Source organism: Delphinus delphis, chromosome 8, assembly GCF_949987515.2.
Source record: "Delphinus delphis chromosome 8, mDelDel1.2, whole genome shotgun sequence".
In the NCBI taxonomy this organism is placed as follows: domain Eukaryota; kingdom Metazoa; phylum Chordata; class Mammalia; order Artiodactyla; family Delphinidae; genus Delphinus; species Delphinus delphis.
The window spans coordinates 55,394,872-55,414,048 of NC_082690.1; the positions used below are offsets into that span (position 1 = coordinate 55,394,872).

Here is a 19,177-nt window from a genome sequence, read left to right on the forward strand (position 1 = left end):
GCTCCTATTATTTGTCCATTAAATGCATGTTGGTAATATCAAATGATGATTTCAATATTTTGAGCCCAGAAAACTACTAGAGCTCATTAATGAATACACATAAAACAGTTGCATTTCTGTACACTAACAATGAAAGATCAGAAAGAGAATTTAAGGAAACAATCCCGTTTACCATCACATCAAAAAGAATAAACTACACAGGAATAAACCTACCTAAGGAGGCAAAAGACCTGTACTCTGAAAATGGTAAGACACTGATGAAAGAAATCGAAGATGATGCAAAACAGATGGAAAGATATGCCACATTCCTGGATTGAAAGACTCAATATTCTCAAAATGACTGTACTACCCAAGGCAATCTACAGATTCAGTGTAATCTCTATCAAATTACCAATGGCATTTTTAACAGAACTAGAACAAAAAAGTTTTTAAATTTGTATGGAAACACAAAAGACCCGAATAGCCAAAGCAACCTTGAGAAAGAAAAATGGAGCTGGAGGAATCAGGCTCCCTGACTTCAGACTATACTATAAAGCTGCAGTCAGCAAAACAGTATAGTACTGGCACAAAAACAGAAATACGGATCAATGGAACAGGATAGAAAGCCCAGAAATAAGCCCACGCACCTATGGCCAATTAATCTACCACAAAGAAGGCAAGAATATACCATGGAGAAAGACATCTCTTCAACAAGTGGTGCTAGGAAAGCTGGACAGCTACATGTAAAAGAATGAAGTTAGAACATTCTCTAACACCGTACACAAAAATAAACTCAAAATGGATTGAAGACCTAAATGTAAGACCGGAAACTATATAACTGTTGGAGGAAAACATAGGCAGAGCACTCTTTGACATAAATCCAGCAGTATATTTTTGGATCCACCTAGAGTAACAAAAATAAAAACAGGGACTTCCCTGGCAGTCCAGGGCTTAAGACTCTGCTTCCACTGCAGGGGGCATGGATTCGATCCCTGGTCGGGGAATTAAGGTCCCACATGCCATGGGTGTGGCCAAAACAAAAAGAAAAATAGACAAATGGGACCTAATTAAACTTAAAAGATTTTGCACAGCAAAGGAAACCATAAACAATAAGGAAAGACAACCCACAGAATGGGAAAAAATATTTGCAAATGATGCAGCCAACAAGGGATTAATCTCCAAATATACAAGTAGCTCATGCAGCTCAATATCAAAAAGAAACAAACAACAAACAACCCAATCAGAAAATGGGCAGAAAATCTAAAGGGACATTTCTCTAAAGAAGACATACAGATGGCCAAAAAGCACATGAAAAGATGCTTAACACCGCTAAGTATTAGAGAAACACAAATCAAAACTACAATGAGGTATCACCGCACACAGAATGGCCATCATCAAAAAGTCTACAAACAGTAAATACTGGAGAGGGTGTGGAGAAAAGGGAACCCTTCTGCACTGTTGATGGGAATGTGAATTGGTACAGCCACTAGGGAGAACAGTATGGAGTTTCCTTTAAAAAAGTAAAAATAGGGCTACCATATGATCTAGCAGTCCCACTCCTGGGCATAAATTAGGAGAAAACCGTAATTCAAAAAGATACATGCCCCCCAATGTTCATAGCAGCATTATTTACAATAGTCAGGACATGGAAGCAACCTAAATGTCCGTCAACAGATGAATGGATAAAGAAGATGTGGTATGTGTATATATATATATATATATATATATATATATATAATGGAATATTACTCAGCCACATATATATATATATATATATATATATATATATATATATATATATATATAATGGAATATTACTCAGCCACAAAAAGAATGAAATAATGCCATTTGCAGCAATATGGATGGACCTAAAGATTATCATACTAAGTGAAGTAAGTTGGACAGTGAAAGATCGAATATCATATGATATCACTGATATATGGAATCTAAAAAAAAGTGAGGGCTTCCCTGGTGGCGCAGTGGTTGAGAGTCTGCCTGCCGATGCAGGGGACACGGGTTCGTGCCCCGGTCCGGGAAGATTCCACATGCTACGGAGCAGCTGTGCCCATGAGCCATGGCCACTGAACCTGCACGTCCGGAGCCTGTGCTCCACAATGGGAGAGGCCACAACAGTGAGAGGCCCGCGTAACGCAAAAAAAAAAAAAAAAAAAAAAGTGATACAAATGAACTTATTTAAAAAACAGAAACAGACTCACAAACAAACTTCTGGTTACCAGAGGGGAAAGGTGGGGGAGGGGAATAAGGAGTTTGGGATTAACATATACACACTACTATATATAAAATAGATAATCAATAGAGATCTACTGTATAGCACACAGATCTCAATATTCTAAAATAACCTAAATGGGGAAAAAAATCTGGAAAAGAATAGATATATGTGTATGTATTACTGAATCACTTTGCTGTACACTGAATCTAACACAACATTGTAAATCAGCTATATTCCAACATAAAATAAAAGATTTTTTAATTTATTGATATATATCAATAATGCTATATGTTATATTTTTTAGATTCCACATGTATGTGATATCATACAGTATTTGTCTTTCTCTGTCTGACTTATTTCACTTAGCATAATGCCCTCCAAGTCCATCTGTGTTGCTGCAAATGGCAAACTTTCATTCTTTTTTATGGCTGAGTAGTATTCCATTGCATATATCTACCACATCTTCTTTATCCATTCATCTGTTCATGGACACGTACGTTACTTCCATACCTTGGCAATTGTAAATAATGCTGCTGTGAACATTGGGTGCATGTACCTTTTCAGATTAGTGTTGTTGTTTCTTTTAGATATATATACCCAGGAGTGGAACTGCTGAGTCATATGGTATTTCTACTTTTAGTTTTTTGAGAAACCTCCATCCTGTTTTCCACAGTGGTTGCACCAGTTTACTTTCCCACCAGCAGTGTATGAGGGTTCCCTTTTCTTCACATCCTCACCAGCATTTGTTTGTGTTCTTTTTGATGATGGCCATTCTGACAAGTGTGAGTTAAATTTTTTTCTTGTAATAAAAAGTCATGTGGTAAGCAGTTCAGGTCTGGTTCAGCAGCTCCATGAAGCCGTCAAGTACCCTTCCTAATCTGCCATCCTTAGCATGTGGCTTTGATTGTTCCCTCTCTAGGTATTGTGTGCAGGCTCTGGACAAAAAGCAGGGGAGGGCTTCCCTGGTGGCGCAGTGGTTGAGAGTCCACCTGCCGATGCAGGGGACACAGTTTCGTGCCCCGGTCCGGGAAGATCCCACATGCCGTGGAGCGGCTAGGCCCGTGAGCCATGGCCGCTGAGCCTGCACGTCCGGAGCCTGTGCTCCGCAATGGGAGAGGCCACAACAGTGAGAGGCCCGTGTACCACAAAAAAAAAAAAAAAAAAAAAAGCAGGGGAAGGGGCAGAAGGCATAGGTCAACTGAACTTTGTAAGTCTCACCCAGATTTCCTCATGCATCTCATTGGCCAGAATTGGTTCACATGACCCTTAGCTATAAGGTATCTGAAGAGGCAAGTACTTTCTTGAACAAAATTAGAGTTGTAGTAGTAAGAAAGAAGAGGAGATTGATACTGGATAGGTAACTAGCAATGTCCTTCAGTGTTAACTTACATAGACATTCAGTGTTTCATTACATAGTGATTGGGATGGGTGGGAAAGCCCATAATAGGTGGTTAATAGATAATTGTTGAGTAAATGTGCTTTAAAAACCCACAGTAAGTAACACTTGTCTTGAATCACCTTAAGTTTGTCAAGCAATGTTGCTGTTGCATTGTGATTTTAGAGGTGAATTTTTCCTTGAGTCTTGTTACTTCAAATTTCATGTCTCTTAAACTTATTTGCATCTTCCTTTACAGTTAGTTTCCTTTTGACAGAACTTGTTAGAAATGCTTGTATAACTGAATGACCTTTTTACCAATTATGATTGTGCTTAAAATTTCATTTCATGTCATGGTTTTTGTGTCTTCGGTTTTAGGGATACATCCATGTGATCTACAGGAGCTAGAGATATAATTGTTGTTATGTTTTTCTCTTATAAGAGCTAAGTCAAAAAAATATATTGAATATTTCGGGGTTAAGAGAAATATAAGCCAGTGAAGAATAATTGTTGAGGTCACTTAGTCCAGCTGCTTTATTTATACATGAAGAAATGAGGATCAGAGAGTTTGTGACATATCTAAAGATACACCACTAGCTGAATTAGGATTACTGAACCTAGGAGTCTTGAAACTAATGTTACTCTTCATTTTATTTTGTCACGTTGTTACTCAAATCAAAATCAGTTTAAAGGACTTATTCATTCACCACCCCAAAAGCAAAGTGTCATTTTAGCTTGGGTGGGAGTCACAGTGAGAATCCTGGGTTGCTTTTTTTTTTGGCGGTACGCGGGCCTCTCCCGTTGCGGAGCACAGACTCCGGATGCGCAGGCTTAGCGGCCATGGCTCACGGGCCTAGCTGCTCCGCGGCATGTGGGATCTTCCCGGACCGGGGCACGAACCTGTGTCCCCTGCATCGGCAGGCGGACTCTCAACCACTGCACCCCCAGGGAAGCCCCTGAGTTGCTTTTTGAACCAAAATATATAGAAAAAATATGAAATTGTGTTTAGTATACTCTTTGTATTAGGCTAAAGTTATTTATAAAGATGGTAATCTGTATTTTAATTGTTAACCAAGATATTTATTTAATTAGACTTCCTGATACATTAACCAATTTCAATGAAAGAATTTACTAAACCTACTTAATCAATGGGAAAGGGAAGACATTCAAACTAGATAATTTCTGCCATGTCTTTAATTTTCTTAGTGACATGCATATGTTAAATAAGTATATGACAGTTAAAGAGGGAGGCACAATACTCTAATCTCAGGTTCTCAGTAGTTATCAGTGGTTCTTGAATTTTTTATTTGCAGTATGATTGAACATAAAAGAAATGATGGTTTGTAATAAAAGTACTTAACTTTTTAAAAGAAATGTTGAATTCTCAGTTTAAAGAATATGTCCTACTTCATCTCACTTCTGTCTATTACATTTTATTCCCACGAAAACGTTGAAACTGGTGTATCAACTTGGCAAGAATCTGTTCATAAAAAAGTTTTTAATTCCTATCTTGGTAAAACTTCATTAAGAAGTGAGGTTTTTCAGTTGCAAGGATAGGGTGAGGAAAATTTAGGTAAAATTAGTAGTTAAAGAATTCTGAAAACACTGCTCAGATTCCCTGAGCACAAGTTTAAAGCGTATATGCATTCTCTGTAATTCCATTCAAAGATTTATGATATTTACTAAATATGACTCTTGTTATATTTATTTATTTATTTTTAATAAATTTATTTATTTTATTATTGGCTGTGTTAGGTCCTCGTTGCTGAGCGCGGGCTTTCTTTTAGTTGTGGTGCGCGGGAGCTACTCTTCGTTGCAGTGTGTGGGCTTCTCATTGCAGTGGCTTCTCTTGTTGTGGAGCTTGGGCTCTAGGTGCGCTGGCTTCAGTAGTTGTGGCACGCGGGCTCTAGAGCGCAGGCTCAGTAGTTGTGGTGCACGGGCTTAGTTGCTCCACGGCATGTAGGATCTTCCCGGACCAGGGCTCGAACCTGTGTCCCCTGAATTGGCAGGCAGATTCTTAACCACTGTGTCACCAGGGAAGCCCCATACTTTTGTTATATTTAAATTTGCACTATTAGATACTCCATGAAAGTTGGAAATATATAGCCGATAAGGTAAAAAGAGGAGTTGACAGATAAACACAGTTTCCTTATAAAATACTAACTTCTGAAATGTTCAGTAATGGCATTTGATAAAGTAAACTGTAATATAACCATATTGAGGGATGTTACATAATTAAGTCAAATTTCTGTAAAGGCATTTAATATCATAAGAAAATGCTAATGTTTCAGTGAGAAAAATGGGGCAGCATGATCCCAGTGTTCTCAAAAATATATAAGACTAGAAGGAAGTAACCTAAAATAAAATATTAATAGTGATTGCCTCTGGGTATTTGGATTATGGTCATGTTTTTTGTTTCTCTGTTTTTCATTTTCTGTACAGAATTGTTACTTTTATAACCTGATAAAACATAAAACATTTTCCCACTGCCTTGCTCATGTTACCTCAGTTAAATGAAGTGCTCAGTGACTTGCAAAGAACAGTTGTCAGGTTTTAAAACAAATATGGTCTTTTGGAAATGTTTTATGATATATTCTTAGTTTCATATTTTTGAGCCATCACTGGAGCTTGAATAAATTATTTGAGATGCATAAATATTTACATTTCATTGAGAACATTGAAGCTAAAAGTTTAAAGCAGAAACCTGAGTTTTTCTAAATAATAGTTTTTTTAATATCTAAAAGTTGTACTTCAGAGTTTGGTAATTTTCTTTACTGTGTGATTTTATTTTTTATTGTCAGATGTCCAGTGACAGAAGCCACCTCTTTTAAGAGAGAAACTTTGAATGGATATATATTTTATGTTTTGCCTTATATATTTTATAATCTTGAATGCTTAGATTCATGTGAACGTTTTCTGATTTTTAGAGCAACGGAAGGAAAGTGAAAAGATGAAAAGTGTTGAGCAGCGAGTAGATTCAGAAAACTGTTCTACACCCAATGCTCTAGAAGAGACTACTGTGAAAATAGAAAAAGAAGATGAAAAGGAACTTGTAAAACTGCCTGTCATAGTGAAGCTAGAAAAACCTTTGCCAGAAAGCGAAGAAAAAAAGAGTATCAAAGAAGAAAGTGATTCCTTCAAGGAAAATGTCAAACCCGTAAAAGTCGAAGTGAAGGAATGTAGAGCAGATCCTAGAGATATCAAAGGTAGCATGGAGAAGCCAGAGCCTGAGAGGCTAGATTTTGCTGGCAATGTTAAATCTTCTCAAGAAATCACTGAGAAGTCTACTGAAGAAACCGAGAAGCTTAAAAATGACCAGCAGGCCAAGATACCACTAAAAAAACGAGAAATTAAACTGAGTGATGATTTTGACAGTCCAATCAAAGGACCTTTGTGTAAATCAGTTACTCCAACAAAAGAGTTTTTGAAAGATGAAATAAAACAAGAGGAAGAGACTTGTAAAAGGATCTCTACAATCACTACTTTTGGTCATGAAGGGAAACAGCTGGTAAATGGAGAAGTTAGTGATGAAAGGGTAACTCCAAATTTTAAGACAGAACAGATGGAGATGAAGTTTTATGATACAAAGGAAGATAGCTGTAGCCCCTCTAAGGACAGAAGTGTCATCATGGAGGGAAATGGAGCAGAGTCTTTAAATTCTGTCATAACGAGTATGAAAATAGGTCATCTTGAGAAAGAAGTGGTCACTTTAGGGAAAGATGCAGATAGTTCAATATCAGCCTTAGAGACACAGAGTCACAAAGGGCACATAGAGGAAACTGGTCCTCCAGAAATGGAAACTCCTCTTGAGACTTCTGAAATAGCAAAGGATCTCTCTTTAAAAACTGCTTTATCTACCGCTGAATCCTGTAGCATGAGAGTTGAAGAGAGGTCTCCCAAAAGTAAGAAGGATAAGCGCCCACCAGTCCTAGAATGTCTTGAAAAGTTAGAGAAGTCCAAAAAGACTTTTCTTGATAAAGACACACAAAGATTGAGTCCGATACCAGAGGAGGTTCCAAAGAGTACTGTAGAATCAGTAAACGCAGGGTTTCCCGAGACAGCTGAAACTTCTCCATCATCTAACGTGACTGTCCACTGTGAGAAACTAGCCTCAGAAAAAGAAGTGGTAGAGTGTCAGAATAGCAGTTCCACTGAAGGTCAGTCTTTGGAGAAAATAGACCCAGAAATTTTAAAAGTGGATGCTGAATCCACAAAGGTAGAAGTGGATGATCTGGACAATGCCCAGACCTCTGGCACAGGTGATCCTTCTGAGACAAAGGGTTCTATGCAAAAAAGCAAATTTAAATATAAGTTGATTCCTGAAGAAGAAACCACTGCCTCAGAGAACACAGAAATAACCTCTGAAAGGCAGAAAGAGGGTATCAAATTAACAATTAGGATATCCAGTCGGAAGAAGAAGCCAGATTCTCCTCCCAAAATTCTAGAGCCAGAAACCAAGCAAGAGAAGACAGAAAAGGAAGAAGAGAAAACAAATGTGGGTCGTACTTTAAGGAGGTCTCCAAGAATATCTAGACCCACAGCAAAAGTAGCTGAAATCAGAGATCAGAAAGCTGATAAAAAAAGAGGGGAAGGAGAAGATGAAGTGGAAGAAGAGTCAGCAGCTTTGCAAAAAACTGAGAAAAAAGAAAATTTGAAAAAAACAGAGAAGGATACAAATTCTAAAGTAACCAAGGTAAAATTTCTTCTACTCTGAGTTTTAATTTTTCTTAGAAATACTTGGCTCTGAGTGTTTGTAGCTGTTTGCTTTTGGCTAAATTAGCTCGTTCAAAGATAACTAAAAGAACAACCACCACAAAAAAGCCTCTCTTCCTATATCTGAGATGTTTTTTCTTAGTAGTTATCTCCAGACATTAAATTTCAGACTGTATAATCTTGTCATCTTTTAAACTTTTTCTCTATTATAGGCAATATAGAAATATATTCTCTGTATTGTAAACTATCCAAGTAATACCTAACCTGTATGATTGAAAAATGAAAATTCCTTAGAAACACTATTAACAGTTTGGGCTTCATCTCTTTGCAGTCCTTTTTCCATATATTCATGTCCATGTTCGTAAATACTTCCCATTCTTTTAAAAAATAGATCGAATCAAATTATTTTTCTATGAGCTTTTCACTTAACAGTGTGTGTCTGAACTCTACATATCAGTAGATATAGTCTACTTTTTGGTTATTGGCAGCCACGTAGTATTCCATAGTGTGGGTGTACCTCAGTTTATTTAACCACTCCCTGCTTGATTGACATTTAGGTCGTTTCCAATTTTTCACTATTACAGGCAGTGCTGCATTGAAGATCCTTTTGGACATGAGTGAGTATTTCTTTAGAATAGACCCCTAGAATTGGAATTGCTGGGTCAAGGGGCATATGTGTTTTAAGTTCTGATGGCTTTCTCTATATTGCCCTCCAAAAAAGGCCCAGTTAATGTACCTTCTCATTGCCAGTGTTTGAGAGTGCCTCTGTGTCCCCATTTTAATCATTAGTCATAGAGCCAGAATTTTTTTTTTCTATGACCCTCTTATTTTAAGCAAAATCTAGTACAAGTCTTTGGTTAGCCTATGGGAGTTTGTTGTAATTAAAAGTGCTACTTTTGTTTTTGATATATTTAAGTGGTCAGATTGTTCTTAATTGCAAGTGATCCTTTGTCCCCTGAAATACTAAATTTTTACTTAAAAAAAATTTCCCCTTCTGTTGTTAGAATTATTTTGGTCTTTGGTGGGGACTTACACTGTAGGAGTGAACAGAAATATGACTTAAAATATTGTGAAGCCAGCCAATAAAAAGCAGTTCCCAACATTATAAAGTTATTCTCTGAATAATATTTTTTAAGTTTATCAGGATTTTTGTATGCATTTTTGACCCATTAAATTTTTTAAATTCATCACTAATACGGGAATTAAATTTTTTATGTAACAATATAGTCATTGCTCTATTATAGAGCCTTTGAAAAGTGCATGATCTTTGACCCAGAATCCTCTTCGAGGAATTTATCCTAACCACAGAAGTGTGTGTAAAAGTTTGTATTTGCAAGGATACACTGTTTATGAAAGTGAAAAATGGAAAACTACCTAAATGTCTGTCTAGTAGTGGATTAGATAAATATAGCTATGTGATGGCTTATACATATATATACACACACACATGATGTTAGGAGACTATTTTATAACTAGGGAAAATAGTTGTAAGACAGAATGTTCATTATAATTCTCCCTTCCAAAAAGTAGAAAAAATTAATGGAAATATATACCAAAATTTAATAGTAGGTATATCTGTGGATGAAGCCACAATAATTTTTCTTTTCTTCTTTGTGTATTCACTAAATATTCTACAATGCACATGTAATCAGAAGTGTTTTTTTTAACATTCTTATTACATCAGATTATCCTAATGTTTTATTTTATACAAGGTAAAACCCAAAGGCAAAGTTCGATGGACTGGGTCTCGAACACGTGGCAGGTGGAAATATTCCAGCAATGATGAAAGTGAAGGGTCTGACAGTGAAAAATCATCTGCAGCTTCGGAAGAGGAGGAAGAAAAGGAAAGTGAAGACGCCATCCTAGCAGATGATGATGAACCATGCAAAAAATGTGGCCTTCCAAACCATCCTGAACTAGTATGTACCTGATCTAAATGGACAGTATTCAAATTATTGGCATGCTGTGGTGTGAAGCAGCCTAACTTCTGGGTTTGATCATGATTTCAGTTTTATGTGTGCAAAATAGCCTTTATTTCTGTTTCTCAGATAATAACCCAACTCTAGGGAGGATTAGGATCTTGCTTTCATTCTTACCTGGCTTTATATTGATATTTCCTCTACTTAAGCATGCACTTCTAATCTCTTCTCACAGATCAATTAGTTTATTCAAATATTTCTATTCTGTTTTTTTCCTTTAAAGTTTTCTTCTTTTCCTTTAAGTTACTTTATAATGATATTTCTGAAGTGGCAGCTTTAAATAAGTAAGACCTGAAGGGCCTGTTGCCTTTCTGTAAAAACATGTAAGTCAAGTAGTAACCTAGTAGGGCTTTAAACTTTAGAAAGTGGACAGTTGTAAAAAAAATTTTAAGAGGATAATTATAGACTAGATATATTCAGAAAAATAGTGACAGATTTACATGGGACTTCCTTATTTAGGAAGTAAGTTCTTCAAAGATTGCCTAAATCAGGAAAACCAGTTCCTAACCTATATATGTAGTTTTGCAGTTCATAAGTGCTTTCTAAAGAACCTATTGAGGAAACACTCTTGTTATGCTCAATTCTATGCAACCGTTCTGTTCTTTTGAATAGATTTGACTTTAAAAGCAAGGTCCACCTATTAAGCAGAAAGAGACATAAAGAAAGAAACTTCCACATAGGTTGAGTTGTATGGGAGTAGAAATAAGTTATGTAAAGTTGCCAAGCACAGTTCCTGATAATCTGTTGTGTGCTGGGGTAAAGCTGTTTTCTTCCTACATGTGAAAATCGTATCTGGAAACCAAATCAGTGAAGTTCATCAAATTCCAGTAGTTGCAGAGGGTTCAAGTAAAAGATGTAACTTAGACCCAGAGAATAACTTTAGCTCCGAGAAGAACAGTTGTCAAAAGTACACTGAGAAGACCCTTCTAAGCATTTTTATGATCATCAAACTATAAAAGTTAGGTAAAGACTTTCGTGTGGAGAAGGGCAAAGAGAAGATTGAGATAGTGGTCTTTTCTGCCCCTAAATCAAGTAAAAATCAATATTTGTGTTCTTTCCCTACCATTTCCTAATATTTTTTTATACTGAGAGAATGCATTTTGACTGGGGCAGCAATAGACGTCAATGACAAAGGGGTGTGAAGAAATGAAAAGTAAAATGAGGTGAGCAGAAATGACACCCAGGAGATGGAGAAAGTTGTACCCTTCTTGGAACACACATAGGATTTTTATTTGGTTATCTTAATAACTGCTCTGGAAATCCCATTGCTGGTTATTGTGCCAAAGAGAAAGACATTGGAAACTGAAGATCCCAAATATGATGGATTTCTTATGCTAGATATTTAAGGATAATCCTCAAATAAAAATATTAGGCAGCTGTTGTGTGTTAAGTGGTAGGGAAATGATGGTGAATTAGATGTGGTCCTTGTTCTCTTTGAGCTTACAGCAGAAAAGCAATAAATTCATAGATGAGTATAGAACTCTATCGGGTTTTTCAGATGTTTTAGTGAAAATAAGTGGATCATTGCCTGAAGCTTGGAAATCTCACGTAGTAGTATTTATTTTAATGGGTTTTTACCTTTCTTGAAGAATAGAGACAATCATCATTTTAGAAATAAACTGAATTCTAAAAGTTTATTTTTAACTTTGTTATTTGAAATTTAGATTATGTTTTAACATAGAAATGATGTGATAAATAGAATCAGGTGCCCAGGTTAGTCCACATATGCCTATGTAAGCAATCAATCACATAACTGAAGTATAATGTTACTATAACTTAAATTGAATTCTGGCTATTGGTAGCAAACGGAGAAGGGAGTTTTCCACTTTTAAAATGTGTGCACATTCCATCCCCCACTCTAAACCCTCCCCATGGTACATGTTAGCAATTCAGAAACTATATATAACTATATACAAATAAAACTATATACAAATAAATAAAGTGTAGATAATGGGAGCCAGCTTTCTCACTGGTAAAGGAGTTACAAATAAGGCTGAAGGCTAGAATGAACCCTGTGGTGCTGGATTAGATGGTGAGTTATTAGTATGAACTCATACTTATTTTAATATAGATATATGTACATACATGGGGTACTATACATACATGTATTTCCTAGCTCTGTCCTCTGTGAGAACTTAGAATCAGGGATACCCAGGAGCAGTGAGCACTCAGCACCCAGATCTCGATTTCTAAATACCATTCTCCAATAAAGGAACCAGTGTTTCTGGGGAAAATGGCTGATTCTAAGGCTTGGGCAAGGAAAATATAAGATGTGCCTAGAGTATCCTGTATTACCAGAAAGTAAGGAAGTGCTTTAAAAAAAAATAAAAGCATGCAAATGAGTCCTAAGGACACAGGGGCCAACCTGAAAACTCCTAGTATATCAATGGCTAGAACAATTTGAACAATAAATTAAATATTTGTTTTAGATTATAACCCAAAGAATAAAATAATATTCATTAGTTCATTCTGATAAAAATAAATAATTGAATAAACAAAAAAATGGGGTAATGGGGGAGGGACATTTTTTTTTTTTTACAGAAGAATTCCAAATAGCAAATGTTGAGGGCATGAGGAAAACAGAAAATCACCATTAGAACACCACAGTAATAATTGTTTTGTTTTGTTTTGCTTAGTTCCCAGACCAGGGATCGAACCCAGGTCCCAAGCAGTGGAAGCACAGAGTCCTAACCACAGGACCACCAGGGAATTCCCAGTAATAATTATTGCAGCAAGATCCACTGATGAGTCCTAAAACTAGTGGGTGAAGCTGTAAGGAAAACCGGGGTATAGCATAACTTCAACATATCTTCCCCCAAAATATTTATTAATTACTGTGGTGATTTTAACTTATCTCTACAAATTCTTTGATACTCCTCTCTTCAGAAAGTGGAGCTTAATTCCCTTCCCCGTGAGTATGGGCTGGAGTTATCACTTTTAACGAGAATAGAGTATAGAAAGTGAAAAGTAACTTTACAGTGATAAAAAACAACAGACACTACTATAACCAAGTGATCAAAGTTAATATCACCAGTAATAAGTCATATTGTACAATTTGAACAGTAAGTTATCAAATTGTTACACTATCATGTACCCCCAGATATGATGTAGTGAGCAGGGCATTTCACCTCTATGGTATTCTCAAAAACCCGTAACTTCAGTCTAATCATGAGAAGACATCAGACAAACCCAAACTGAGGGCAGTCTGCATAATATCTGAGTAGTACTCTGCAAAACTGTCAAAGTCATGGAAAGCAAAGAAAGACCAAGAAACTGTTACAGATCAGAGGAAATTAAGAAGAGATGATGAAATGCAGTGTAATATCCTGGGTTGGATCCTAGAATCAAAAAAAGGACAATAGTGGAAAAACTGGTGAAGTCCGAATAATGTCTGTTGTTTAGTTAATAGTTTTATACTGATGTTAATTTCTTAAGTTTTGGTAAATGTACTATGGTTATGTAAGATATTAACGTTAGTGTCCTATCTTGGCAACTCTTCCATAAATCTAAAATTATTTTAAAATAAATGATTTTTTTAAGTTCATGAGTGTGTACCATTTTAAGTTTTAGAGAACTGGTCATCTGAAACTCGAATAGCAAAAAATAATCAGCTTAAGATTAATTATTCGTAACTTTTTTATTTGAACATAATTGTCCTTAGTGTAGTTCCATTCCTCTCATGTTTGAATTTACATGATAAAAGGAGCCATGAATGTTTCTTACAGATATGTAATTGAAATGCTATTTACAGTGGAAATTATTTGTATTTTAAAAATCCTGTGTGTGGTAGGGAAGTTTATGGTACTTAAGCTATAAAACTTTGTTATAAAGAATGTGTTATATTCCTCATGGCGTACCAAAAAAGGATTGTAACTCTAGTTCAGAAAAGACCTGTTATTTTTCACTTAATTTATTAGCTTAACATATTATTTTTCTTGGTTCTAAATTTTAAAAAAAATCATATCTTAGAGGGGAGTTTCCTGGCGGTCCAGTGGTTAGGACTCCGCACTCTCACTGCCAAGGGCTCGGGTTCAATCCCTGGTCAGGGAACTAACATCCCACAAGCTGTGCAGTGAGGCCCCCCCCCCCAAAAAAAGACATGTTAGGATCCTAATTAGCAGAGCTTTTTTATTATTATGCTATATGCAGATAAAGAGTATAGTATAGTATATTACTTAGTTTTATGCTAAGAAATATAGAATGTCTTTATTTTAACTTGAGTCATTGAATATTAGTCATAGAGTTAGGTTGACAATCTGTGGTTTATTTCAGATTCTCCTGTGCGACTCTTGTGATAGTGGATATCACACTGCCTGCCTTCGCCCTCCTCTCATGATCATCCCAGATGGAGAATGGTTCTGCCCCCCTTGCCAACATGTATGATGACCCAGCACAGTTTTGTTTTTCCAGTCTTTGATTTTATGTTTAAATTAATAATATTTCTTGACAGCCACTAAACATTTTAATCTTCAATTTGTAGATATTGTTCATCTCTTGTTTAAATTTCTGTGAAATTAGAGACTATTGATAAAAACTACCTTTTAGGGGTTCCCTGGTGGCATAGTGGTTGAGAGTCCGCCTGCCGATGCAGGGGACACGGGTTCGTGCCCCAGTCCAGGAAGATCCCACATGCCGCGGAGCAACTAGGCCCGTGAGCCATGGCCGCTGAGCATGTGCATCCAGAGCCTGTGCTCCGCCACGGGAGATGCCACAACAGTGAGAGGCCCGCGTACCACAAAAAAAACCCAAAAAAACAACTACCTTTTATTAGTATCTTTTAGGTCTTCCCTTTATTTTTTTTCCAAAGCAATTCTTAGAAGACCTCTGGGTTTTGTAGAATTATAATCTCTGGTTTATTTTTTCTCACATTCATTAAAGGCACAAAAACCCCCCAAATTAAGATAATATACAAGGGAAGAAATAAGTTTCTTCCTTTTGTTTATCCCTTTGTTTCATTCTCTTTTTCATTTCTGCCTACCTTCTTTTTGTCAGTTTTATAGATGGTATTATGAATTATGCACCATTATAATGTTACTATGAATAGAAACATGGATTCTGTTCCTCTTGTATCTCGATTCAGGTGGATTTCTTTTAAAACTGAAGAGCAGGATATTTTTTTGCATCCAAGAGGTCCTTTCTCTCACAAGCCCAGTCTCATTTTACTTTAAAAATGATGGCGTTGGGACTTCCCTGGCAGTCCAGTGGTTAGGACTCCACACTTCCCCTGCAGGGAGCATGGGTTCGATCCCTGGTTGGGGAACTAAGATGCCGCAAGCCGCACAGTGCAGCCAAAACCAAAAAAGATGGCCTTTGTTGCATTTCTTAGTGAAGTGGAATGTTTTTGGCTTAGCATCACTTTTGCAATTATATTCTTCAGCTCTGTTTTGACCCAGTAACCATGTGGCAAGGTTTTGTAAATTCTTTTCCATTCTCTTTTTTAAAAAATAGTGATTGGCACCATTGTATTTTATTGTACATAAACCTTCTTCCTTAAAAATGTCTTAGGATTTAAAAAAAAATTTTAATCACTGTCATGTATATACAGTGAACCAAATGCTATTTTAAACATTGATTACTGCCAGCAAGATAGGCATTGAACATGTTTCTCGGCAAAGCTATAAGTTTCTTTAACATGTGTGTTACTTTAAAGATACCCTGCTCATCTTCAGTTCAGTGGATGAACTGAAGCAGCATGTCTTTATTTAATTAAATATAAGGAACATTTCAGTGTTCACTATGTGGCCCCTTATCAGCTCTCAATAGCATGGTATCTGTAGCTAATAGGCAAGAGATAAATGATTGTGGAAAGGTGTGTAAAATGACACTCATCTGTTTTATTTTTTCAGAAACTACTGTGTGAAAAATTAGAGGAACAATTGCAGGATTTGGATGTTGCCTTAAAGAAGAAGGAGCGTGCTGAACGCAGGTATTGTGATATGTGTGTTAATGTTTTACTTGGGAATTTGACCTCAGAATTGTCTTCCTGTATAGACTAATGTGTCTGTCTAAAGCAGGGTTTGGCACACTCTGACCTGTGGGCCAAATATGGCCTGGCTAAGAATGGTTTTTTCTTTTTTAAATGATTAGAAAAAAAACAAAAACCATATGTCATGGCACATGAAAATTGTATATTCTGATTTCATTGTCCATAAATAAAGTTTTATTGGAACATAGCCATGCTCATGTTTATATGTTGCCTGTGACTACTTTTGCACTACAGCAGTGGAGTTGAGTAGTTGCAACAGGGACCTTATTACCCAAACCTAATTTATTATCTGTCCTTTTACAGGAAAAGTTTGCCAATCCCTGATCTAAAATGTATATCAGAACCTACTCTGAATAAGTATTGACCCAAGTATTGTGGAGTATATGTAGCTAAGTATGTAGGGAGTACAAGAAAACTGTAAGAACTGGTCTACAGTTTAGTTACCCATGTCATCTCTTTGGGTGGGCAGAATTAACGCTGGTGAAATAAAGAGCATTTAAATGCTGAACTGTGTCCTATTGACTGTAAGCAATGCCTCCCTTTTCAATATGCCACTGCAGTGTGGTCTAAAGCAGTTGAAGAAGGCTTCTTGGAGGAGGTAAGATTGGAGTTGAGCTTAATCTTTAAAGGGGGCTCAAAATCAAGACAGTAAGTTTGTATTTATTTATATTTATATGTACCTTTGTTGATTAGTCTACTGCTAAACATTCATTCATTCCTACTGTGTTCCAAACTGAAGAGAAAAGATGAGTAAGACAAAGCTCTTGCTTACCTGGAGCTCACCTTCTACCAGAGGATGCAGATGTATGAACCAGTGATTCAATAAAGTAGACAAATCGAGGTATATTTAGAGCAATACTAGAACATTGTGGAGGAGCACTTTAGTTCTCCTAGGAGTTGGGGTTATCAGGGAAGTCCTTGGAAGATAACTAGGAGTTATATAGGAGGACATGCAGAGAAAGGATATTTCTGGCAAAGAGCACAGTACAAGCAGAGAGAGTGTAAAAGAGTGGTGGGGGATGAAGCTATAAAGGAAACTGAGGCCAAATTGTGAACAGCTTTGCATAACTGGCTAGGAAATTTGAATTATTCTCTAGAGGCATGGGGGAGCCATCAAAGGAGGAATGTGCATAATCAGACTTTTATTTCAGAAAAAATGCCCTGGTAACAGTAAGAAGAAGGAATTAGAGTTGAGGCTGTTGGAATAAAGTCTGTGAGAGCCAGTGAGGCCTGAACTAGAGCAGTCATCATGATAATACAGTAGAGAGGTTGAAGAGAATTTTCAGAGGATTAATCAGTAGGACTTGATGCCCATCTGAGAAAAATCTAAGCAGTGTCTCCTGATTGCTCCTTCATTTGCCGCTACTTTAACTCTACCTCCTGTCACATAGTATTCCCCTCAAAACTTTAGTTTGCGTTGAGACAGTCTGCTCATTCCATAGTCCACACACTTTGTGCCAAGTTGAACCTTAAAAATGAGTTCAACTTCTAGATCCTTTTTCCTCTTTACTGCTCACCTTGAGCTCTCTCTGGCTCATGATGTATGCTGCTTAGTTTAAAGGCAAAGTTTATCTCTGAAGTTCACTAGGAGATAAAAGTAGTACTTTTTTTTTTAATTGGTTGTCTAAATACCTTTATATTTAGGAACTAACAGTCCTGTATACAGTTATTAGGACTATTTTGATGTACGAACTGCTCCTGACATAATTTTTGACACTGGAAAAGATCTAACTAAGGATGCTTCAAATTAAATCATAATTAAAAATTAGACTCGGTCTTCCTGCAATCTGCCTGCCCTTCTGAGAAATGAGTTCATGTTCTGAAGCTGATCTGACTTAGCAGTGTAGATAGCTAATAGGCTCTCACCCTTCAAGGACTTGGAAGAAAGTAGATTCTCTCTAAAAGCCAAGAATGTAAACCACTAAGAGTTTGTCTCATACTCACATTATATCCGTTTATTCTTCGGAGGCCTGTGATGCTTGTACATTTTCTATGTGGAAAGATTGGTGAACGTATATTTTACTCTTGCCTCACACACTTTAGAATATGCTGCTGCAGTTAAATACTTTCAGTTTTAGAAATTTATGTTAAAATGTGCCACATTTGTTTATATTATTGGCCTCCCATTTACTAGTTCATCTACTTTCTCTTCTATCCTTGGTAATCCTCTTTACTTAAATGTCATCCTTTAAGAGGACATCTGTTATTGTGCCTTTACATCACACTAAATCCTATACGAGACCATTCTAACAAGGCAAGTTAACTGTTACTGTTGTTTGTGAATTCCCCCAAAAATCTGGTTAACAAAGCTTTCATTATTTATAACTCCTAATATATGTATATATTAGGAGCTCTAAATAGCAAAATATGTATGTTTCTAAAGTAAATAATATATTAACTGTAAATACAGGTGACTTCATCTCTTTTTAAAAGTGAGCATTTTTATTCATGCTGTTTCAAATCTGTGAAATAATTTCTCTAGCATTCATCCTAACAACTTAGAGCCTTGCTTACTGTCTATGTCATAGTGCTAGAGCATCTTTCCCCTTGTTTGTTCTTTTAGTCAACATTTAATGAACATTTATTGAGCACCTGCTTTATGCTGGGCAATGTAATCAACATGAGGTATATGACATGTGGCTCTACGGTATGGTGGAAAAGAAGGATGTGTCAGTGAGTAATTAGTACTAGCCAGCAACTGTCTATAGAGCTGGAGCTGTGATGCTCTGTGAAATCTCATGTTTCAGTCCATTCAGCTGATATGTAAATGTCCCTTCCTGGACTTGGTGCCAGAAATTATTGGGAATTCAAATAGCTATGTACTTCCAAAGTACTATTACTAGTGCTTTGCTAGCAGAGAGTTGGATTTAATCAGGGTTAGGAATTTTCCAGGTAATATAACAGAGGGAAGGAGA

General features: G+C 36.5%; 1 protein-coding gene across 2 annotated transcripts in view; it reads left to right on the top strand.

The window, feature by feature from the left end:
• Positions 1-19,177, top strand: part of RSF1 (remodeling and spacing factor 1) — a 167,110-nt gene that overhangs the window by 124,583 nt on the left and 23,350 nt on the right. For both annotated transcript variants that reach the window (XM_060018209.1, XM_060018208.1), the window contains exons 6-9: positions 6,512-8,277; positions 10,010-10,216; positions 14,549-14,653; positions 16,123-16,202. In XM_060018209.1, coding sequence (XP_059874192.1) covers positions 6,512-8,277; positions 10,010-10,216; positions 14,549-14,653; positions 16,123-16,202 — 2,158 coding nt within the window. The remainder of the gene's footprint in view (positions 1-6,511; positions 8,278-10,009; positions 10,217-14,548; positions 14,654-16,122; positions 16,203-19,177) is intronic.